The sequence below is a fragment of the Vanessa tameamea genome, chromosome Z, assembly GCF_037043105.1.
Source record: "Vanessa tameamea isolate UH-Manoa-2023 chromosome Z, ilVanTame1 primary haplotype, whole genome shotgun sequence".
Taxonomy (NCBI): Eukaryota; Metazoa; Arthropoda; class Insecta; order Lepidoptera; family Nymphalidae; genus Vanessa; species Vanessa tameamea.
The window spans coordinates 1409235-1436593 of NC_087341.1; the positions used below are offsets into that span (position 1 = coordinate 1409235).

The window sequence follows — 27359 nt, forward strand, 5'->3', positions numbered from 1 at the left end:
CTTCGAAACTCCGCTAAATGAAAATATAAATAGAACTCAACCAGTTTCTACTAGCCCAGGTCGGTTTGAATCTATTAGGACGGATGCATCGGCAGCCTTTAGTCAGACTTCATATATTATGATCAAACTATTCATACATTGACTATGTAATTTTTATTTCCATTTAAAAATATACATTTGTATTTTTAAACTAAAAAATGCATGTAAAAACATGCATTTTTTAGTTTTGTTTTCCTTGAGCATCTAAAAATCTAGGTATTGCTTTTAAAACCGCTGAGAAGCGCAAACAACGGTTTTTATTACTTTATTGATGTTTTATTAGTGAGAAATGGTTAAGCACTCATGACTTATTTGTTGCTCCAATAGATCTGTTGTTTTAGTATTATTATACACTCCTGTTGTAATTTTTTTTTTATAAATAAAATAAAACTTTATAAAAACGCACTCAATTATTTTCCTTACATAGTATACAAATATCGACAGGAATTTTTGATATGACAACGATTTATGTAAAAAAAAGCTTAGAACGTTTTATTTAAATTAAAATAAACACTTTTATTTTTATTCCGAAATATTAGTGTTTATTTGAAAAAAAAAATTTTTCTTTCAATCAAGGCCGGACCGTAAGTTTAGGGGGTCCTGGGCTAACACTACTTAGGGGCCCACCTAAGACATATCTGAAAGTAGACTTGAAACCATACGACCTGTTTAATTTAATAACGTTATGGATTCTTTCGCATTATCGTCTATTTTTAACGTTGACTTGACTTAACTGGGCCCCCTTGACACGGGGCCCTGGGCTGAAGCCCAAAAAGCCTTATGGTAGATCCGGCCCTGCTTTCAATCGGTGACTAATAGTCGATGTGAAAGTGAAGTTACCTTCAGGCCAGAAAGAAAAACGTGAGACGGCGTCTGAAGATGTCACGATGTCGTGATGGCGGTTCGGTGAAAAGCCACCGGTGGCTGCGTAGCCAGATCCTGGACTAGATGATCCATCTGTAATAAAAAAAAAATGTTTTAGTAGCATACAAATGACTCAATCCTAATGTTAACAATATTATAAATTAGGAAGTCGAACGATTGGAGGAATTATTATTAAAGGATTAGAAATCGACACGTCATGAATTAGTACAGAGGGCGGTTATTATTTATTTATGTTAAATTTGAAATAAAATTATATGATCCTAATTTACATCTGACGGAGAGGAACGCTCCTAAGTATATGGTGCTTATACTCGTACTCAGATACAACAAAGAGACTTACAAAAGTATTTTTGTTTGGGCAGAAATTCCTAAAACACTATTCGTTTGTTGTTTACTGAACAAATAGTTACGGTTTGGTTGGATTTTTTCCAGGTAAAATAGAGTTAAAATGGTGTTTCGATTTTTTTATTATTTTAGAATTCATTCAGTATTTATTTCCAGTTAACATTATTAAAACAAAAAATATTGTAACGATTTTTGCAGGCTCGTCTAATTGTGAGAGTATTTTCACAAAATCATCGCGATCACGACCACGCAGTAAAACTTTGACTATTTTATTTTCATACTAAAATTATCTCGTCTGCTATATACTTTTCAACATCTTACCAAGAGGTGGAACGTTCATGGCGTTGTAACTATTCATGGGCATCGGCTGCATCGACTGCAGCTGGTTCTGGAGCTGAAACAAATGACGGATACATTATTAATACACATTATTATACATTTATAAAATACCGCGAGCACTTTTCATTCGGCATTTGTATTTTAATTACCAGGTTACTATGCATTCTCATCCTGACACAGTATTAATAGACCGAATGTTTGCTGGTGCTAGAAAATCTTAAATAACTTATTGCGTGTATATTAAATATTCCTAAATACATAAAATAGTTCTAATTTTTGTTTATTGATTTTAAAGCTATTTTCTACCCTCAGAACACATTGACAGTATTCTGCTAAAAATAATATTTATATATAAACGAAATCTTATAGTTAGTTTGAGCCACGCCCGAGCAATTTCAATGTTAAGATGAATAATTATGTCAAATGCACTGGTCGAGTCCAGGTGTCGAACTTTGATATATTACTTGAAATTTTCTAGCACTATCTCCCGGTCTGATAATGAAACTGTCTATAATAGATCTAACACAATTTACGCTTAAAAACTTGATCATAATATTTGAAATAATTTTCAATCTTTTTTAGTAAATGCTTTGCACTCATAACATATTTGCTAAACGTATTTTTTTTAAATTTTCTTTTATACAAACTTGGAGTTCTCCTGGTAAGTGGGAACCACTGCAACAAAATTTAACCATTCCTCACATCGCCTATGCGCCACCAGCCATGGGAACTGAGATGTTATACAACACAACAAGTATTGCTGCATGGCGGTAAAATATCTGATACCTATCCGGACTGGCTTACACAAAGTTCTACCATGAAGTAAATAATATACGTACTTCATGATTTCAATGACCAGACTAAAACGCTTGTTAGCTTGACAATGACGAACAAACCACATTATTGAACAACTATGTAAACTATGTAACAGATAGTCGATAGTTCAAATATTTACCATAGAGTTAACATTTGGAAATGCATTGTTTATTACGTCAAAAACGTATTGTCAACACTACAATACACCACGAATTTCAGTTCTAGCACGTTTCATAATAGCCAGTTGTTTAAATATTCCATATTATATCTTTGTCAATTTGAAACACTTGGACTTTGGAGTACGAGCGCAAAATCCTTTATGAAACATATAACTCGACGTCCATTGCCAGCATTCGATTTTGATATCAATGTAAATATAAATAGTTCCATACAATTATCCGAATTCTATCAAATCACTTTGTATGGATATGTCCCGACGGACGACGGACGACGGGACGGGCCAATTATAAAGTTTTAAAATATCTGTCAATAAATTCACAACAGTGAAAATCCTAAGAAGTCAGTACTGCATCTTATATAATAAAGATTATTTAATATCTGTAACTTTTTTTTATTGATTAGATTTACAATAAAGCATAAATGTTCTCTTACTTCTATTTTCATAATTAAAAAAAATAAAAATTAAAGTAGCACGTGAATTTTATATGTATGCTTGAGGATTAGGTTGAATAAAAAAAATTCCCCCTTCTTTTCTTAATTTATATGACAATAATGTATATGTGGTAGAATGTATAGATCATTCTCGGTTCATTTGTTCATTTGATAGCTTCACTTAATATAATTTGTTAAATGGCGATTTAAAAGTGTAAAAGCCTACATGAATAAAGTATATTTTGATTTTGATTATTCAGCGGAATACTAAGCTATCCGAACGAAATTAGAATTGATCTCTAGTCGTATGCAAGCACTAACAACATGGACTCTTGTATCTAATATTTTATAACGCAATTGGTATTTTACCGCCGGGCTTATCCATAACAACCTTTTGTATTAAATAGTTTGTTTATTGAGATAATTTTTAAGTTGACTAACCATACGATGCGACTTTAAGGAATGGTAAATACGCAAAGTGATATCTACAAAATCCCGTCCGATCAGGCGACATTGATGCTTTAGAAGCGGCGCGCTGTCTTAATATTACAACGTGAAAAGTCTAAACTAAATTTTAAATCGAATGAAATCGAGTGGCTGTTGTTTTTTATTTACATTTAATATACTGAATACACAGGTTATACAAAGATTGACATTTTCAATAAAATTTTCCTGGAAATATTTGAACTCGTAATCAAATAGAAATTTAATTAAATATACGTATTTAACTTTTATTATTTTTGTACAAAAATAAATATTGAAATACAAATTTTGTAATGTTTTTCCTGTGAATTATTAATAAAATAGATTTGAATTAAACATAGCATATATTTGATGGAGAGATTGACACAAAGAGGCTTGAAATTTACGGGTACACTGTTTGTTTAGCCAAAGCCTATGAATGTTAATAATTATATTTAAAATGAAAAAGCCAGAATATTATTTAATAGATTTTGGTATTTGTTTGAGTTTTGCAAACTTTGACACTACCTGATTGGTTTTTATCATCAAACTTGCATCATAATAATAGTATATATTTTTCATGAGATAGGATTTTATTATATACAATTTGTTCGCGTTGCATATTATCTTCAACTTCTATACAGTTTGGTGAACGTATCGTATTAAGATGAGTATTCAGTGATATTTAGACCAGTTTTGTAATGCTCATAAACAGAGTAACTTTCAAATTTACATCATAACTTTGATAATTTAACTCTCACAAAGATACGACTAATTAATACGAAAACTTAACAATCAATATGAACTCCAATTATTTTTTATTATGATATTTTATATTATTTGATATAGACATAACTTTTTCAACGTAAATCGTTCATGTTAAAAGTCCAATTAATTTAGTCGAGGGTATTACTCCTGTTCAACATAACATATCAACTATTTTTAATAGAATATTCACACTTTCAAGGACCTAATAATTCCTGCGAAACATTTATAATTTTCTGAATCGAAAACAAAATAACAGATAAATTGAAAAAATAAAACATAATAAATTACTTTAGCGTCTACTGTCGTCATACGGTTGATATCATTTCTAATAAATTTTATTCTAAGCCGTAACTAACGGCAGCCGTTGCAGTATTAAGAATTTGTCGAAACAGTCATTGTGCCAATTTGCAAGCACTTCGGTTTTATAGCGTGTTGATACGCAAATAAAATTTTAATCTCATTTTGATTACAGCCATAAAAATAATATGCGTTTGATACCTGATATCGTACAGTGCATTATTAGGTTTGCATTTTGTCTGGGAATAAAGACACGGTCTAGTACCAGGACCAAAATGGCTTTAGACCGTCTATTACTCATTGACTTTGATGCCTTTTTCACTTATGTTGATGATGACAACCATTTTCAACGAAGCATAGCAATACTAATGTTATTTTGAGTAATTAATAAATATCAAATAGGCGACCAATGGTTAGAACGCGTGCAATGGCCCAGTGGTTAGAACGCGTGCATCTTAACCGATGATTTCGGGTACAAACCCAGGCAGGCACTACTGAATTTTCATGTGCTTAATTTGTGTTTATAATTCAACTCGTGATCGCCGATGAAGGAAAACATCGTGAGGAAAACTGCATGTGTCTAATTGCAACGAAATTCTGCCACATGTGTATTCCACCATCCCGCATTGGAGCAGCGTGGTGGAATATGCTCCAAACCTTCTCCTCAAAGGGAGAGGAGGCCTTAGCCCAGCCGGAGGAAATTTACAGGCTGCTAATTTAATGTAAAAAAATAGGTCACCATGTCATATCTCCTAGTGCATAGAGGATTCCAAGAAATAAACACAACTTTTGAATCGGAAATGTACTGCAAAATACCGGATCTCGAAACAATACACTAACTCACCTTTCACACCGAACATAGAACTACAGAGTATAAAAAGCAAAAGTTAAAGTTTGGAGCAAGAATAATAGGGACACGTACCGCGGTCACCGTTTGTAATCTGGATTTTCATATATTCAAAGCCTTTCCAGTGACTTCTATTCAATTAAAATGTATTTTAAATTATATATGAAATAGTCAGAAGAACGAACCATTAATAGAACTAAACCGGCATTTATTAAAAATTAGCACACGCATCATTACGGTAATTTTCCGATTTTCCTGATCGGGATGTTCAAAGCAGTTCCGTTAATGATATGTAAAATTTATTTGAAATACATAAATATCTTAATTGAGACCGCATAATTATTTGAATAGGCTCGCTGATAAAATTTTATTACGAAAGCGAAATAAATTAATAAAACTCCACCAACGTAAATTTTATATCGTGTTTCATACATACGCTATAATATATAATGACTAGTTATATCAAAATATGTTTAATTTGGTTTCAAAGAACTGTTTTAACATTTAAATCTATTTTTAAGTAGTGAGTAAGTACTCTTAATAAATATTTAGATCACACGAGCTCACCCTCATAGTATTGACGACAAAAATTGGCTTTGAAACTACGCAAATTGCAAAAAGAATGAAGAGAGTTCGTTAGCTACGGAACCACAGACACTCAAATATAGGCAATCTAACACCCATCCCTAAAATTATAACACTCAAATAGTTTGAAATAAAATCAAATCAATCACTATGAAAACAATAATTGAGTTCTGAAATAATTAATGTAATATTATTTAGAACATTTTGAATGAAATTCATACAATATATAGAGATTAAATCCGTTTAGGTTGTACGTAATTATCGAAAATGAACATCTACCTAAAACGTTTTTGAATTGCCTGACTAATATGCAATAAATTTTGCACAGAAATTCCTTATGGAACATGACATACATATGTATCATATACATTTACGATTTTTCAAAATTCATTTACTCAGGGAGTTACATGGGGGAAGTTTATGAATCAATTAAAACAAATGACAAACAATAAAAGTGATAACTTCTCATGGGAGAGTAAACCGCTTCATTACGTAACGCGTTACGGCGCCAGTCTATCTGACTTCCCTTCTTCTTATTTACAATTCTTAAATATGTTTAATATTTGTAAATAAGAATAAAATTTATTAATCAATAAAAGATTTTATTAATAAATAACCTTTACTTTCATATAAAATTTAAGTAATAACTTAAGCTTTTCTCAAGTTAAGCAATTTCAATATTTAATAGTTCAACTTAGATTAGCTTAAGTTATCACTGCTGTTGGGCCTCGCGAGACACACACAGATTTTTTATTATCAATTCATCGCCCACGAGGTTCCAATTGTGGATGCAAGTTTGATTCGAAGTTTGCCTTTTTCAAAATACGCTTGAGTAGGTATATAACTTACAAAAAAAGTAATACAAAAATGCTTACAAAAAAATTAATGAATTAAGGAGGTGTAAAATTTGGGTATGGAAGTTTGACATTATCTTTACATTGGTTCCTGTTTATTGGCAAAAATGTAACGTTACGTTTCCCGTAATATCCTATAGGGTTAGTTCGTTTTGAATAAAGTTATCTCGTAATATAACAAGATAAAAATGGTTGTTTACGTTATTCGATGATTTACTTCGCTTAGTAGTTTCGTAACGATTTAATTTATTTTATCCTCCGAAAAAGTAGGTCATTCGAGAGATTAATAATATAAATTAAGAACAAGATTATTATTAAGAAAATAGCTTCTTACAAATTAAATTTATAGGTCGATATTTTGAAACTAAGCTAGTTAGTGAGCCGGGATTATAAAATAATTAAATTAATAACTAAGTAATAATGTAGTGTCTGAAAAAAAAGTTTTTTTTTTTTTAAATAATTTATTATATACACTAGTTTCTGCCCGCGGGTTCGCTTACGTTTAAGGGGTCAGTCATCAGGTATTAGACATAAAAAATTAGCTTATTAAGCCTGTTAAGCATATCTTCTACCTTGGAGTTCAGCCTTGCTTCTTAAACACTTTCATCAAATTCGTTTCAGTGGTCTGGTAGATAAGAGCAGTTACGTTCGCCTTTATAATTTTCGTGTAGATTTAATAGATGCGCCATTTCAGTCTCGTGGTAAACATGATAATTCTTTATTTTCATAAATGAGAATAGTACCCCAAAAACTTTCTTAACCGTAGTGATGAATACTTAGGCAGTTTTATCTAAACGGAAGATCGGGGCTTCATATCCAGTTTGGGAAAAAAGCCTCGACGGAAATTTTACTGAACGAAGTCATTATTTATACTATACATAACTAATAAGGTGAGACTTATCTACATAGTTCAACTGTTTTTTTATCGCTGATGCTATATCGCTGATTCTACTTGTAAACCTATTTAAATAAGTTTTTATGTAAGTATCCTTTTCTCGTCGTGATCGAGAGAGCCAATGTTAAGCGTAGTACATGAGAACACATAATTTTTGATAAGAAAATACTAGCTATTATGTGAGTTATTGATAACCCCTCTCAAAATAACCATATCGTTTAAGTACATTGCTAAGATAAGTTGATCGTTGTAGATTGGCACTGAATTCGAATTCGGCAATTAACCACGAATCCGGTGTTAAAATCGACGTATCAGAGGGAACTCGAGAACGCGAAGCTATAATGGCTAGACGGCAGAAGAAGCAAAAAATGAGGTGGTCGCGATTCGGCAGGCAACACTATCGACTGTCAATTTACCGCCTCGTGGACAATATTCGCCTTCTTTTTCGAGAGTGCTGTTCTGTTATAAAAAAAAATATTCACAGGCGAATTTATTGGTTTTTTTTTTATTATGCTATTTAGCCGACGACTGTAATTGATTCGAAGTTGATATAAAAGATAAAAATACCTTATATATATGTTTTGCGACTGTATATTCGTATTTAAAAGTGTTATAGCATCTTCAATCCTTGGAGCATCTGACACTATGAGAAGTCGTTCATACTTCCTGTTTAACGGTTAAAGCGACCACTAACCGTCGAACATCGCGTGTTCTGTTTTCATAAAATAAAAGTAAAATAATAACCTTGTACATGTCCTATGACTCTGGGATGATAAATACTCATGGAGATTTCACCTGACACATGCGGATTCCCTTACAATGTTTTCGTTCGCCGCCAAACACGACTTGAATTTATAAAACAAATGAAGCACGTGAGAAGCATTGATGCTCAGAAACATGAATCTTCTTTAAAGATTCTGATGTTCTAACCGCTGTCCAGACAATACGTAACCAGTTATATTCAAAATAATGCATAATATCTCCTTACAGAGTTTATCTAATTGCCTAACGTCGTCTGTTCGGGCCTACCTATTTTTGCTGGTGAGTGTTAATGTTATCTAATATAAAAAAAAAAAACGAATATAAACATTGACTGTTACGAAACTTACAGTAAGGTTACCTGATTTTTTAAATTTGGAACCGAAATGAATTTCACGGCTATACGAAGAGAAGAAATTTTATCTGTGTGGTCTTGTTGGTGTGTTGCCTCATGGAATTGTGACTGTAAGAGTGCCTCTAGCCTTACATTAATTGCTCCATAATATGTTATATGTATTTGTAATTAACAATATAAATATAACAATATAAATGTAACATACCTATTATATTTACAGTATTTGTGATGAGAGTTCGTTACAAAAAATCGGTTAGGAGGACATTATTTCTATACCATCAGATCAATTCAAATAATTCAATTTAGGATTAAAATATATAATATAACAGATTCCATATTTGAAATCCTTCATCAAATGAATCCAAAAAACGATCGAAATTTCCAATTTCTTAAACGAGTCGATAAACTAAAAATGCTTTTTCGATATAGCGGTGTAATCTTTCCTACGGTACCAATTTGTCTACGTTCCTGACATTGTTGTCAATAAAAATGTCGCTCCATTTAATCAGCAAACTATAGTCACTGCCAAATACTTTGAGAATTAAAGCGTATGGTCGAATTAAGGAAGATTAAAATTATAATACATTTTTTGACATAATTCATCAAAAGAAGTTATTACAAAAGGTATTAATACTGAAGTCTTAATAAGTACTCCAATGTTGAACATCGAATAGGTGTTTATAATAATATATGTCTACGGCTTCTTAGCTTCAAGCAGATTACAATGCCGTTGTTTTAATTATTTAATCGGAGTAGTTCTTACGTGAATTAAATTATAGCTACATAAAATGTTTTCGACTTTTTACAGGTTATGCTGAATATGGAATAGTCGCACGACTTTTTTATAATGGGCGTTGACTTAAACATGTTTTTTTTAATTTTATAATGTCAATTCTTTTAAATTAAAAAAATGCTTGTTTTTTATTGTTCGTACTTGTTCTATACATTTTAACATTGTCATCCGATTGCGTTGAAACTTTGTACAGATGTCGGGCACTTATACTGATTGATCCTTAGTCGATCTGGCTACAGACATCGAGATTAGCTGTCAAGTTGCTATTCGGTATCAAATTTCGTACCGCGAAAGGATTATTCTCGTAGTATCGTCGATAGTTGCAAACTAAATAACGACTTTGCAATGCTGGCTAATAGCTAGTATTTGCAGCGAACCAATCAAATAAACTTAAAATAAATCGAGTTTACGAAATATTATGTAATATATTTTCACACGATGCAACGCGTCTTTGTAAATGTTTGTAAGTCATTTAAATGCTGTAATTGCGTCATAAATTAGTATACAGTCAACGTTGACTGTACAATACAATTCTAACTAATGTCCGGTTACTGTATTCGAGAAACGATACATTTTGCTTACGCGTCGTGCAACCTTCGTCATAACATAACATAATCAGCCTGTAAATTTCCCACTGCTGGGCTAAGGCCTCCTCTCCCGTTGAGGAGAAGGTATGGAGCATATTCCACCACGCTGCTCCAATGCGGGTTGGTGGAATACACATGCAGGCAGAATTTCGTTGAAATTAGACACATGCAGGTTTCCTCACGATGTTTTCCTCCACCGCCGAGCACGAGATGAATTATAAACACAAATTAAGCATATGAAAATTCAGTGGTGCCTGCCTGGGTTTGAACCCGAAATCATCGGTTAAGATGCACGCGTTCTAACCACTGTTCAAAAGCATCTCAACAAAAAACGTAATTTCCGATCGTAATTTTCGAAAGAGAGTTTCGATGCTCGTATCGCGAAAATGATTTGTTGTTGATTATAAAATAACGCTTAATTAAATATTGTATAGGAAACCTGTGTTTTTAGTGCAAAATATTCATTACCAAGTTATAAGTTCTACGAATAAACGTAATTTAATTAATTAATTAAGGTAAATATTTAAAAAAAAAAAATATTATGTACATTTGTCCTACTAAAATGTTAAGTTACAATAAAATTAATAAGATAAATTTATTTTTAAATAAATTTTAATCTTTTGAACACTGTTCCGTTTTTAACTGTTTATTTTGCACTAGTCATGATCATATTTATTTTTCAACTTACAATTAAAGTTAAATAAAATTTAATATTTATTATAAAAATAAATTCCGTCTTACCTGTCCCTGTATCTGATGTGTAGCAAAAGGGTTGACTGATGGCGTCTGGTGAGACAGTGCGCTGTGGGGAGAGCAACCAGGAGGGCTCCGACCCATGGCGCATCCACTGCTATAACCCAGTCCGCCAGTGGGCTGAGCGAGCCAAGATCTGTTTAAGAGATTTTTTTTATGGTACCGTATTATATTATTATACAAAAGAAAAATGATGTGAATGTTGTAGATATTTTTAGACATGATTATGTTTATTTTGCAATAATTAATTAAACATAATAAAAGTGATTAACTATGAAAGAAAATCAATAAGGAGTAAAATAAATACTAAAATAGTTTCATTAATAACATACATATGTGTGACTACGAATACGAAGAACGCACGGCTGACAGCAGCAGGATTACATATGACTTTATCGTACTCCCAAGGCGCGCCAATAGATCACATCAAAAATGTATCCAAAGTGAAACGAATTAATGTCAGAATGTCTTTATTTAAAACCTAAAATCTATAACGATATATAACATCCGAAATAGGAAAATTCCATCAACAGACGGATCGAATACCATCCATCAAAAATGCCACTAAGATTGATTACACAAAGACAGAAAAATATCCATAGAAGTAAACTATAAGTGTAATCCTGAATTTAGACTGTGTTGCTAACAAGAAAGTATATGAAACTTCTAAAAATCATTTCATAGCGGATCCCTACGAATTAAATTAAATATATGTTCCAAATTTTAGTATCAATAGTTTTGACTGCGGCAGTCAGACCAAACGACTTACGGATCACAAACCAATTACGTAATGATAAAAATAATTACATCGTTTTATTCATAACTGAGCTCTGCTTTTATAAATAATGGTTATTTGGTAAATAACAGTGAAAACATTTTTAAATAATCAAAAATTATACGTGCATATGAATATTTCATTGCTCATTATAATTATACTAGGCGCGTATGGGGTATCCCATCTGAAAACACGGGAACATTGTTCTTTTACTTTTAAACATATTCCTAAAATGTATCTTCATTAATGTATGTATCATCGCAAAATTGCGAAATTTGGTTGACCAACCAACCCAAGGTTGGTGGCACATTGATGATGTAAAGAATGGTAATATTTCTTACAACGCCAATGGCTGTTGGTGGTGGTGATCATTTACCTTGTGGCACATTATTCCATCCGACTACGTACTTCATAAAAAGGCAAGAAAATAGACAAGTAATTGTATAACATAAATAGTATAGTTATAGTATGCAGTATTGCTTTTTTATATAGCAAAGTTAGACGGGCGGGTAAATGGGCCTTTAGATGGTAGAATCAGTCAATTTCAACAGTCCATAGGCATTGTAAGAAAAATAAATCATTGCTTGCTTCACCAATCCGCCACCAACCTAAGTAAGTTACGACCATTTTGCCTATACGCAACGATACGAAGTAGAGCTGTAATTGGTCGGAAGCTGATAAAGACATACATTAGCAGCCTGTAAATTTCCCACTGCTGGGCTAAGGCCTCCTCTCCCTTTTAAGGTTTGGAGGATATTCCACCACGCTGCTCCAATGCTGGTTGGTTACACATATAATAATAATAATATATAATAATGTAATTATTATAAATAAACATGTGGCAGAATTGCGTTGAAATTAGACATATGCAGGTTCCTGACGATGTTTTCCCTCACCGCCGAGCACGAGATGAATTATAAACACGAATTAAGCACATGAAAATTCAGTAGTGCCTGCCTAAATTTGAACCCGAAATCATCGGTTAAGGTGCACGCGTTCTAAACACTGGGACATCTCGGCTCGAAAAAGACATAAACGTATAATAATGATATTCGATTAAATGTCGAGAATTTTGTAAAAAACTATTTTGAATTTTTAGGACCTCTAGTATATAACGAAATTTTACACTGGAAGCGAAAATGTCGTTCATCGATATAATTTCATTAGTTTGTTTTTTTTTCTAAAGTTTTAGGCTTTGAAATAGGAGAAGTTTTTTTTAATAAAGAGCAATATTTTTATAAATTTTATAGTCAACAATATTGTAACCGAAAACAGCGAAAATGTAATCAACAAATATATTCTACAACTATAACACCAGATTGCTGAATCAAAAAATAACACGACTCTAAAAATTTAATTGATTAAATCAGCGCTGTGGTTTAGGTGTAATTTTTGTAACATAAATGTCCGAAACAGATATAAAAAAACTATAAATAAACATGAAAACTATGTAAAAAATATTTCATTAAAATAAAATATTTTTTTACAAATGAAATGAAAGTAATCTTTCATGAAATTTTGTTTTAAAAACCCGATACAAAAATGTTTTGATAAATTTAGGATTCCCAAACGGTGAACTCTATTACAAATCAAATGCCGTCTGTCTGTCACAAAAGGAGAGCAGGACATATAACAATAAAAGGTTCTCCATTTGATCTGTATGTTTATATGTATTTGTGTTCGTATGTCCGTGTACATTTTCTGAAAGACTACTGATCTGATTTGAATTTGTATTCTTTTTCAGGGTAGATTTTAGTGTATAATGTTAGGATCTGATAAATATGATTCAAGGATATGTTCAAGGGAACGTTGCTATAACAAACAGAAAATATCGAACTATTGCACGCTTCTCAGTTAAATTTTATTCAATTAATTTTGACGTCAGTTTATCTTTTGTAACGAAGTTCTTTTACTCGCCTTACAATTGAGTGAACTGTTAGAAATCGTTACGTAAGGAAAACGCGTTAAACTCAGACGACCTTTACCTCTTCTTTAACTATTGTATCTAGTTTAATGTAACATTTATATTCTCAAACATTGTTAATTCATTCCATTTCGTCAATTCATTCCAATTCGTTATTCAATACATCATATAAAGCGAAGGTAATCTTTATTCCAACGAGGTGTCCCAAGAAAGAGATGTGCTCTTTTTTTAACAGATATCTTTTTCATTGGAATTAATCGTTCAAGCTTAGGAATAACTTTTGAGTTTTCTAACGATATTTGCTCGATAGCTGGTAGCTGGATATATCAATCACATTTCAATAGTACTTCTAAACGCCTCCTTGAAAATTATAATTTTCATTTAATTCATAGAGTATCAAAATTCAAGTGATTGTTAGTGAGAACTTTAAAATGACTCGTAATTTTTTTTCTTCTTTTGTACTTCGTGATAGTGAAGCATGACACACACATCTAAATATCGTGTCTGTATCGTAAACGCGTCCATGTAAATGACGCATTTATTTCTAAGCCGCAGGCAACGGCTCGTTACGGATGAATACCGCAACGTAAAATGTGGGTTTACTCTAGATTAACGTAAGAAATGGTGACGTAACCACGCCTCCTACAATTCTCGACCAATAAGAACACGTCACAGTGACCGACTATTATCCAATAATATAGTATCATTATTATAAGAAGATATACAATGTAAATTTTGTACAACGTGTACATTTGAGTCAAACAACTGTTTCCATGCTGAGCTAATTTCAAACCTATTTTAATTTATTTCTACTATTTATTTATTAATATTTGTTAAGGTGCAAAATTTGACAACAGTTTGGCATGATAGTTTTTACATTTGGACCAAGGAAATGTCTAACAACAAGTAATTAATATTAACTTTGACGTATGCGTAAATATAAGTCCAAAAACTATCAATATGATTTATAAAACACATTAAAAACATTATATAAGTTTTTAAATTTTAATGTCAAACGACATCCACGTTTTCAAGACACGTGGAATTTTGACATTTCATAAGAACTTAAAAGCACGGTATGATTTTTGGCCAATAACGCGACGCGGCGCGTTACAAGCTCTTTTGTATTTTCGATAGCCTACAGAATCGAGGCCCAGATTATGAAACAGAAGGTAGATTATTGCTTCACTATAATATTCCGTGCGTTCTATCTGCCTTTTGTTTTTTATTATCTGTGGTTAATACTATGAATTTTTGACAAATATTGCATTTGAAGTTTAGCTTTCTGCACTGCTTCTCCGCTTAGTCAAAATATAATAGTGTTCAAAGACATTACAGTATACTATTTAATGTATTTGACTGTGCTATAATATTCTAGTTTTAATATTCCTGACGTTGATGATTTTCTCCTGAGCGATTACTGTCACGGAGACCAATCTTAAGAGACTATGTACGACATTTTATAGGGCACAAGTGTGTGCATGCAGATGGCCACTCATTATTCCCTCACTCTCGAAATCTGATGGGACGGTAAAACCGTCCGGAAAGAGTTTAGGCGCAGGACCAGCATCTTTACGTGTTGACTGTGAGAAAAAAATATTTATATCATTTTTCAACTTTAATTTGATCCTATCTAATTGATCTATCGTAAAGTTGATTTATTATAAACGTTCTGGATATTAAGTTTTAAATATATAAATATCTTTTAATTTATCTATAAAACTTTTACATAATGGCCTATAAGTAAAAATAGTATACAAAATACTAACTATACTGAATCGATGACTTTGTCTGCGTAGAATCCTGCGCAAAAATCCTTAAAATAGATAAATTGAGTGGAGACTTAGATTGCAACTCGATTTTTTTTCTACGACAAACATTTTTCAACGTTATCAGTCAAGCCGTTAGTATTAGTTGAATAATTAGTAATCTTTCGCTGACTTTAAGAGCGAAGGAATCCCTGCGATGAAACTTGTATGTTTGAGAGATCTCGAATCTAGGTGTATGAAGCTTGCGTCCATAAACTTCTAATGGATTCGATTATTTAATTTTCTATTTCTATTCATATTCAATATATGTATTTAATAGACCAAAAAAGGACCCGCTGATTTTTTTTCGCCGGTTCTTCTCAGGTCAGGGTATTTTCTTTTCCGAATCGGTGGTAGTGTTTAATTTGACTATCAATAAGTAAGTGTAATGAATTTGAGTTTTGACAGTTCGCATAAAGCCAGTGACTACATTCTTCTCATACTGAGGAGAGGTCCGTTCGCACTGAGACAGTTTTATAAACAGGGATCATCCCTCGAAAAATTAACTGACTATTATTATACAGTTAATTTTTACATCGCATTATATATCCGTTTTATGTTTAAGAATTATTTTTAATAAAGTACATAAGTACCTATTCGTACTTATACCCCCTACTGCTCAAAAGACTTCGGGGTGAAATTTTTCAAAATGTTAATAAAATCTATATGTGATATTACTACTTATGTAATTATTAATTACAATTACCCAAATTAATGAAATTCACAAATTTTGAACTTAAAAAATTAAGAATATGTAATTTAACAAGTTTCATCTTCTAATTTAATCAATGGGGTTCCTCCGACGTGCCTTATTATGAGTTCACATTTACATCGTGAAACTATTGCCTCACTATTGGTCCTCACAGTTTCAAACCTCTGTTCCTACTCCTATTATAAATGGAAAATCCACAATCCCCTTTTCAACAAATATAGTAATTTTTTTCAAAAGTCTGAAATGACTATTGATATGAAAAGGTACCAGAATTTTTAATCACAGAACGTGTACACAAACTATTCAATTGGTCTTTGTCCTTTCGACGAGTTCAAACTAACTGCGTCGAATTTAATCGAAATGTTTTGAAACAATAATAATAATACTATTTATTTATTTATTTATTTTTTTACTCTGTTAGAGGGTTCAAGGTTAGGCTATTGTTTGCGGAGAGGAGGTAAAGTTATATCTCACTTACTTTACATGGATGACTTAAAGCTCTTTGCACCTTCAGGTTCACAACTAATGGAGTTACTAAAGGTAACAGAAACTTTTAGTAATTCTATTAGAATGGAATTTGGAGTTGACAAGTGCGCGGTTATGCATGTAGAGCGAGGAGAGATTATGGAATCTGACGGATTACAACTTTCAGATTCCATAAACTTTAGATCACTGTCCGCAAACGAATCATACAAATACTTGGGTGTGTCGGAAGCGTTAGGCATCAATGTGACCGACATGAAACAATCACTGCAGGAGCGTTTCTTTGGTCGTCTGAAAAAAGTACTCAAGAGTCTTTTGTCGGGTGGTAATAAGGTTCGCGCCTTCAATGGTTGGGTCATGCCGGTCTTGATGTACTCTTTCGGCATACTCAAGTGGACTCAAAAAGAACTAGACGCCTTGGATAGGAGAGTCCGTGTCCTGCTGACTGCATATCGGATGCATTATCCTCGGTCTTCGGTGATGAGATTGTATATCCCACGGAGATGTGGTGGCCGTGGCTTTTTAAATGCCAAGACCCTACATAACAGTGAGGTATACAAACTCAGGGAGTATTTTCTCCACACTGACTTGGATATGCACCGAGATGTAGTTACAATGGACAAGGGGCTAACTCCGCTCTCCTTAGGCAAAGAGAACTGGCGCAAACCTGTAGTACTAAGTACTGAGAACCGCAAGGAGGTATGGAAGAGCAAGGAGTTACACGGACGCTTCTATCGGGCCCTTCATGGACCCGATGTGGACTTTATAGCGTCCGTAGCTTGGCTACGGTTCGGCAACCTATTTGGTGAAACCGAAGGGTTTGTCTGTGCAATTATGGACGAAGTTATCATGACGAACAATTACCGGAAGTATATTGTGAGGGATGGCACGGTGGACATATGTCGGGCGTGTCACACTCCGGGCGAATCCATTAGACATATTATTTCCGGTTGTTCTCGTCTTGCTAACGGAGAGTATTTGCACAGACATAATCAAGTGGCCAAGATTATCCATCAACAACTTGCACTTCGATACGGTCTTGTGGTATCAGAGGTACCCTACTACAGGTATGTGCCCGACCCAGTTCTCGAGAATGGTTGTATCACACTGTACTGGGACCGATCTATAATCACTGACAGGACTGTTGTCGCCAACAAGCCTGATATAGTGGTGATAGATCGGTCAGAGCGCCGCACGATAATTATTGACGTCACCATCCCTCATGACGAGAATCTCGTGAAGGCTGAGAAGGATAAGCAAATAAAATATCTTGACTTAGCTCACGAGGTTGTCGACATGTGGGATGTGGATACAGCAGTTATTGTGCCGATAGTCGTTTCAGCGAATGGCCTAATGGCCAAGAGCCTCGACCAACACCTTAAGAGGCTCTCGTTAGGCAGCTGGGTCAAGGGCCTGATGCAGAAGGCAGTACTCCTCGGCACGGCGCGTATTGTGAGGAAGTTCCTCTCTCTGGGGCCCTGACCACTGGTGGCTTGGACCTTGTTCCCGCCACTGGTTGGCCTCTGTATTTTATATTTTTAAATATATTTTATATATTTGTATTCTATATTTAAAAATCTATTATGCATGAGTGTAAATAAATAAAAAAAAATAATACTATTTTTAAATACAGATTATTATTCAATAATGTTTATTTATAAAGAACAGTTTTAAATACTTTAATATAATTACAAATTCAAATATAAATATCAAATCCGAATTATCATTTCAATATATAAAATTATTACGTAACCGAATAAAAACATTGTCGATTATGGCATTCGAGGTAAAACAATTACATCACTTTATTATACGAAGCAGTATATAATTGAGCTATAAAAAAAAACATTAAAGGATACTCAATACTAAAAACATGCATATCCCTTCAAGAACTTCTTCCAGCACATCAAATGAGCATAATAGACTTTAGATAGATCAATATATAAGAAATGGAATCATACATAAACTATATTATCATCTATAGTATGTCTTTATTTCTGATTACAGTACAATACTTATATCTATATTTATAATAATATGTCCTGACTGAATGGCTAGGATGTAGTATGGATGAAGTAGGATCGTTTTATTGAGACAGACACCCACTAAGGAAGGAATTTTGGAAATTCTACCTCTAAGGGAGTGAAATAAGGATTGAAAATATATTTTAAGTTAGAAACGTGAAAGTTTATTTTTGGGATACCGATTTAAAATAAAACGTTACGTATTTAAGCGTCTCTGGATATTCTAGTCCTAAGGGGGTGAAATAAGGGTTGAAAGTTAGTATAGAAGTCCGTCTATACCATAATATGTATGAATGACTGGTGAGGAAGGTTTAGGTGTATAGTTCATTAATATTTTGTTTAAATTGTTAAAATGTGATATTATTATAATCAGGAATTTTACCAATATATTTATTTCTAAGCACACTTATGAAAATCAATATTTATGCAAATAAAAATCGCAGAAACTTTGTTTTTTTTTTATTTATTTATTTTAACAACGTCAGACAAGTAAATGAGCAAGGGTATCAACCTGCGCCCACCGACATCTGCACTGTTGGATATATAAGTCACAAAGTCAATGCACCCCCAAGCTTTTTAAATAACACATTATTTCCTTTGAACCAGACCAGCCCACACATCAGAACAAATTATTACTTTAAATTGTAATAAATTGACAACTGAATTATTGGCATGTAAGGGATCCAACCTAGAAAGGACTAAGAATATACTTCTAGTGGATCCGAGCGTTCAGTGCATTTAATAATCATTATATAAAATATGAGAAAATATTTTTTTATTATATAGGACAGGCAAATGGACCACCTGAAGGTAAGCGGTTATCTCCTACAGACATTGGCGCTGTAGGAAATATTAACCATTCCTTACATCGCCTATGCGCAATAAACCTTGACAATTTTATCCTGTAGTTACACTAGTCCACTTTCCCTTCAAACTGGAGTATTGCTGCTTAGCGGTAGAATATCCGATGAGTGGGTGATACCTACCTAGACAGGCTTGCACAACGCCCTACAACCAAGTGGAAGTTACGAACGTTCAGCGCCTTTAGAAATAATGATTGTAAAATTGAGATAAATTCATACATGAATTTGGATGTTTCGAACATATTTTCCATTATTTTTAGTCATGGTTCTGAAATTCGTCAGCAATATCCGAACAAAAAATATTGCTTTAAAAATAGAAGTGAAAAAGTTTTATTTCCTTTTTGCCTATTTATATATATATCAATTATTCCGTTGCAGAATCCAAATGAAACAAATTGATAACGAAATAAAGAGTATCGTTTAAAAAAATGTCAGCATAAAGCTGATAACTGAATCATAGTTTTGCAGCGCTATTTGACCTCCTTGCATCGGTTATCAGGGAATATCAGTCACGTGTATGCAATCTGTTGCCAACCGTCCAAACGACCTTATAAAAAATAAGGTCATATACCTGATCGATTGTAGTATCTTTTATAATTATATAATAAAGTTAAAAACATGTTTTAGTAAATAATAATAACTTTGCGATTTATGTCACTAGACTTTTAAATAATCACATAAATAGCTAAGTATTACTAAGCTCCACAACATTAAAATAAAATAAAAATTTTTTTTTTTTTAATTTGCTATAAAAAAAGAAGCAGGGTTAATCTAGACCTACCGTTCAAACTCGAAGGAAAATTAAGAATATTAGTAATTCCGTATCGTAACTGTTAAATATTTTCGATGTACCCATTGATTTAAAATGTATTGAATAATAGCTATAATATAATTGCCTTGGCTACTGAAAGTTCGGTAATCATCACAGAACTGCTGCAAATATTATTGGAACTATTCAATATTATTTATATTACAACCGATAAGCAATATATTTATATACATAAGGATTCATAACATTAAAGCCTTATTTAAGTAAAAATACAAATTTAAAATAGTTACTGAACAAATTGTAACAATAGTTTGTTAAATGACGATTCAAAAGTGCTTGTAAAAGCCTACTTGATTTTGTTTTTGATTTTACAGCGCCTTTGTCTGTGGTGACCATATACCATCAGGTGGCCCATATGCTCGCCCGCCAACCAATGCCATACAAAAAAAAAGGTAAAATGTAATTTTATAAACACAGGTAATTTAATAACTAAATAAGTATCAACTTCGCGCTCGTATAATGCCCAGATTACAAACGGTTAGGGTGCCAACAATAATCACGAGTATGTTAGTGAGCCAATTTTGATCCTCTGAATTTAATTCAAATAGTTTGCGAATAACAGAAATAACAGTGTTATTGTTAAATTTCAAATTTTCATCATTTTCAACTATCGCACAACATGTACATCAAAACAGTTGAATGTCAAAAAGAAAAAGCAAATAACGTATTTTGCAATGACCGAGAAATTTGCCATTTTTGGCTACTTTCAATACATCATGTACGCACATTATTGTATACGTTACACTGCTTTAATTATATTGGACAATGAACCATCCTCTTATAACCCGATCGAATGAAAAATTCAATAAATCTGAAAAGGGAAACCTTATTAAAAGCTAGTTGGATTGTCAAATACAATTTACGAACGAAGAAAACAATCAACAATCGACATAATTTCTACAATAATATTACAAACATATATTGACTTAAAATTACCGATAATATTCGGGGTTTTTTTTATCTGTCTCGATTGACCTTTGTGTCACTTTTTGTGATACAAGTGATCAAACCATCACTGATATAATATATTTTTGATTCCCAAGTGACTACTTATACTTTAAGCTTAATCATATATTTTGTATTATAGTATAAGTTTATTTGTGTGATGAATACAAAATATTTGACGCCCTCCGTGGTCGAGTAGTGTGTACACCGGTTTTCATGGGTACGCCACTCCGAGGTCCCGGGTTTGATGTAGAAAAAGTTCATTAGTTTTCTATATTGTCTTGGGTCTGGGTGTTTGTGGTACCATAACACAAGTGCTTTAACTACTTACATTGGGATCAGAGTAATGTATGTGATGTTGTCCAATATTTATATTTAAGCTACATATTATAATATACCACAATTTCACACTTCAAAGCAATGCCAATTAAACAATTAAAATTAAAAATGTATTATATTGAAACGATGAGCTGTGACGCTGATTCAAATCATTCCAAGCACCACTGAGCTTACGTAAACTAAATTTGTGTTTATGTTACTAATACTCAAAGTTATTTGGTAAAAACATGAAAAATCTGTGTGCCAATTCGTATGAAAGTCATTATGCATCTGCCATTGGTGGTTTTAATATAATAACCATAAGGAAAACGCAACAGTTTAATTTAGGCGTTCTAGTTTTAAAAAAATGACAAAAATCTTTTTAAACAAACATATACATATATTTTTGGGTGCAGTACAAATTTTGCCGCTTCACAGTCAACCTGGCGCTCAAACGCACAATTGCTTTCGGTATTTAAAAAACGCTACCGGTTTTTTCGTTCGATTTCATCAACATTTATATATTTTTTTACTTTACTTTATTTCTTTCATTGTGTTTTTATCTCTTTCATTGTGTTTTCCTCTTCCATTCATCTCCACGTTTTCTTGCTCTTTAGTTCTATCACTAGATATTATAAAACAAAGTCGGTCCCCGCTGTCTGTCCCTATGTATGCTTAGATCTTAAAAACTACGCAACAGATTTTGATGCGGTTTTTTTTATTGATAGACTGTAACATATATTTGTACGTATAACATGCATTATATAGTTGAGAAATACTGATAATTTTTGTTTCTAATGTGATGTCGTAAATAGACAAATTTTTTGCGCTTAAGTTACCAACTCTGGCTGAACCCTACGAGATACATTAAAATAATGTATTACAGTATTGTACACCTTAAAACGATTTTCAAATAAGTCCGCGACGGTATAAGTCGTAGGGATAACCCACATTGCATCCGAGCGAAGCCGGGTCGGGTCGCTAGTATACGATAAATTACTTTCATCTTTTAGTAGTCATTACTTGGCTAAAATGTATATCTTATAGAACAAGTAAAGGAAAAATTCTGAAAACTTTGTAGTTACATTTGTTTGTCAATTTCTCTGATGGTACGGTACACTCAGAGCGCAAGTCCGAATCGCATTTCGACATATGCATACCGAAAACTTTTATTCCTCCGCGTTACATAACCAGTGACCATGTAACGACAAATAATAATCTGTTTTCGTTTAAGTTATTGTCGCTGTAATTACTTATTATTTTATCGTCATACAAAGTGGAATAACTTTTAATATTTAATTTTAATTATTATATTATTTATAAAGACAATCCAAGTGACATTACGTTAGCTACATATCATGTTAGAAATGAAATTATTGCCGTAACGAGGACACAACGCTGATTTCTTTTTTTAAGGGCGAAGCAATCGCCTAAAATAGTCTTGATAAAGGTGTCTGTAAGTCGAAGAGTATATTGATTGTCGATTGATTAAGTTTAACAAATTACGTTTTTTTATGATTAAAAAATATATTGCAAAGAAATACAGAATGTTAAGAAATAAACAAACCAATTAAATGTAATTTATTCAGGTAAACTTTACAACAAAACAGTTTTCGTCTCAACTCAACTCTTTACAATACATACAAATATGCATTTTAATCTGTATTGCGATAACATTTGCATTTGTACGGGTTATTTCAACTTAAAATTAACGAAAACACGTCCTAAGTACTCCGCCGACCATCGATTAAAGTTCAAAGTTGTCAGAGATACATAAATGGACATAGAGTACCCAACACCTGAAACCCCCCTCTTTTCCAATATAACGGGGGAGGGTCTGGGGCAACAATGAAGTGGAGGCCCTGGGACAACAGAGGCTATTGCATGTAATTAAAGGCGACCTTTTTTTTAAAAAAAATAGTGTTTCACAAACATGAATGTAAAACATATATTTTACTATGTCTACTCGTTTATTACTCATAAATTAACTCATATAAATTATTATTGTTATTCTTATAGAGTCGCACTATTGCAATGACTTTAAAAATATAGTTTACTACTAATTTAAAAAAAAAATTACTGATTTTGTACCAATTAATTCGTAAATATTTTATCGATCAAAGAACGATATACATATGTATATTTAAATTAGTAACAGTGTTAATGATTTCTAAATAAACGATTCTTAAGTCAGCTAAGTTGAGTTTTAAAAATAAATGGTCTTATTCTCGTTTAGGAAACAGATTTCGAAATAGACTGTGTTCCAGATAAGCGAATAATAAATAATTTATGTGAACAGATAAATAAAATAACTAATCTGTTTATTGCCATTAATTAATTTAATTAAAAAAAAAATTATACAGTATTTCAAGAATATGTTATTATTTAATCGATTAAATTCATTCGATTTTATCTTTATTTTGCACTTACATACATATAAACGGTTACGATGTACGTTTGTTTATTAAATATAATAACGCACATATGTAAATATTTTCGTAATTAATCAATTTATCTTGACGTGTTAACATTTAATTACATTTTTATTGTTCTACATACAAATCATGTACAATAATTTTTTGAAGTAACGCTTGTGATTTTTTTTTTAAACTAATACAATTGTTTAGTTTAGTTTTAACAAATATTTTAGTTCGTTAGGTACCACCCACTCAACAGCAGTAATCTAGCCAATGTAACTAAAGGCACAAGGGACATAACATCTTAGTTCCAAATGATTAATATATCTAACAGCGCCACCGTGTATGGTTGGGACTATTTACAGGTGACCTATTTTCCCGTTCGCCTCATAAAAATATCATACAAAAACAATCATGATTGATCATCCATTCTAATATTGTAATAGTTTATGATAAAGTCTACTATACGCTGTCAAAGCTAAACCACGGTACTTGTTTGGTACGGTGTAAGCTTGAATCCCAGGAAAGCCGAGGCTAATCTGTCAATTCACCTATAGAAGGAATAATACAAGCGTTGAAATTTAGTATGTGAGGTCGTCCAACTTTAAAGTAAGCTTTTGAAATTTTCATAATAAGTTTTTGGAGGAATTAATAGTTTTGTAATAAATATACATATATATATAATATTGCTTATTTTAACAAATAATATATGAAGATACGTTTTTTAAAAGGTTCCAAAATGAAAATCGAGTAGACTTTTACAAGCACCTTTGAATCGTCAGTTAACAAACTATATTAAGTGGAGCTAACACCGGTTCGGAATGCAGATTCTAACGAGAAGAACCGACAAAAAAATCAATAGTTCAACATTTAAAAATACAAAGTCTAAATTCGATCAGACAAAACGTAAATAATCATATCATCAGGCCTTAAGCTGTCCCACCAGTCTGTATGGATTCTTATTTCACACATTTTTAAGAACTCATGCATGCATGCAGGTTACGATGTATTGTTTGCCGTTACTAATTAATTCTTATTAATTTAAACATACGGTTGGAGCTGCGTGGTGAGATCAAACTTTGGCGTTCAGTCTCCACTCTGGACTATCAATTCTTACTCGTCAGTTTAAACGGCCTGATGGTAACGTCACTACTGCTACGATTGAAAATGACTTAAATGTAATTTGAAGCATATTTACAAAGGATTATATCTATACAACCCAATTTATAATAACTTGATAGTTATTTTAATTTAATTTTTTTTATTAATAAATATACTTGACAGATCCCTAATCATCTTAATCGATTTGACTGAAACGATAAACGGTCTGGGCATTGCTCATTGTGTTTAAGTATTCACGATAAAATATAATTTTTCGTGACCTATAAGAACTAAAGGTATTCATTATCAAGAGTCTGTACATTAACAGCCTGTAAATTTCACGCTGCTCCAATACGGTTTGGTGGATACACATGCGGCAGAATTGTTTTGAAATTAGCCACATGCAGGTTTCCGCACGATGTTTGCCTTCACCGACGAGCGCGAGATGAGTTATAAACACAAATTAAGCACATGAAAATTGAGTGGTGCTTGCCCGAGTTTGAACCCGTAATCATCGGTTAAGATGCACGCGCTCTAACCACTGGGCCATCTCGACTCTTGAAGAGTCTGTATATATCGCTAACATCTATCAAATATTTTAATTGGCTTAGTATGATCTAGACTTAATATTCTAAAGGTTAATTAATAGTTTGTAATCTCAGGAACAATTGGCGTCGGAACATAGCCACGCACACATACAACACACACGGGTCTCGTAAACTGTAAGTAAACACACATATCCATCATATTTTCGAAACAGACACATTCATTCAAATTTTAGAGATGGCAGAAAATCCTTGTCGAGGCGTTTACGCTTTCACTGTTTAGTGAGCGTGTGAACAGAAACAATATCTATTTACTCATTATATAGCTTTGAGTTTTTATATTTATATTATAAAATAGTAAAAACCTTGTATTTGTTTAATAACATTGTAATTGTTTAACACCTAACGACAAACCGAAAAACGCGGGCGTTGCGCCGGCTACACTTGGTGCTTTTTATCAATGAGGAGATTTGAAGAAGAATGTCATTGCTAAAACTATTAGTCTCTGCTCAAACAATTGTAAACCCTCGTGCCTGTAATTATACTAGCTCAGCCAAACTTTGATTAGTCTTACCTAGTCATATAAATGTCATGTTAATTTATAAGTAATTTATCCTTGTTTTGCATGAGGTATTTACCTTAACAGATAACAATGATTTAATTCTCGCGTTGTTATTATATTTCAAACTAATGATTCGATTGATTTTCCAAATTAATTTTAGATTTCAAGTAGACGAGCTCGTAATACTATCTTTCGGTATATCCCAACCACCAGAATATTTTCAAACGATAAACGTAGTAGATAAGTTAGATGCGTGAGATTTTCTTATTAAGTAAAAAGTTTTAAGAAAATTGATCTCAAGGAACGGCCCCAAATCTAAATCAAAATGGATGATTGAAATAATTTATAATTAATGAAAACTAATTAATAAATAGGGAGTAAAATAAATAAAAATAATATAGTTATAGAAATATAATATTTTTTTTTATAATATACTAGCTAAATGCCCGCGATTCCGTTCGCGTGACTTTAAACCTCAAAAGTCCCTACTTTTTCCCTATTATATGGTTGACATATTTGTGTATCTTTGCGTCTGTCATGGCATTGTAATTCCCAAATGGATGGACTAATTATGATTTATTTTGATAGATGACTTATTTGAGTGCTTTTTCATCGATAAAAATCAAACCACAAACCACCAAAACAAATGAATTAATTAATTTTAAAATTTAATCTTGTAATATTAAAAAATATGATTGACTAAGTGCGGTATGTATTTTACACGATATTGCGCGTAGTGCTGTCGGGGATCAAAACATAGATTTTTTGCAGTTTCAAACACGCTACAGAGCCACATAAGGCTAGCCGTGTGCATCGGAAACTGGACTTAAAAGTAAACGCAAAGTTTTTTGAAATATGAGCGACCCGGGGTATAGACATAAAATCATCTACGCCGTACCTATTGACATTTATTTTCAAATGCAAATGGAAAATTTAACAGGTCTTAAACCTCTGGTTCTATAATAGCCTGACTAATAAAACAACGCAATATGTTACCCCAAGGTTACTACAATAAATCAGTGAAAACCGCATCCGAATCGTTTAAGCCAATTCCGAGATCAG

General features: G+C 32.5%; 1 protein-coding gene across 3 annotated transcripts in view; it reads right to left on the minus strand.

The window, feature by feature from the left end:
• The window catches only part of LOC113403985 (forkhead box protein L2-like), a 113787-nt gene that overhangs the window by 3799 nt on the left and 82629 nt on the right, over positions 1-27359 (minus strand). For all 3 annotated transcript variants that reach the window (XM_026644696.2, XM_026644695.2, XM_026644697.2), the window contains exons 7-9: positions 10980-11127; positions 1591-1663; positions 880-996 (exon numbers count right to left, since the gene is read on the minus strand). In XM_026644696.2, the coding sequence (XP_026500481.2) occupies positions 880-996; positions 1591-1663; positions 10980-11127 (338 nt within the window). The remainder of the gene's footprint in view (positions 1-879; positions 997-1590; positions 1664-10979; positions 11128-27359) is intronic.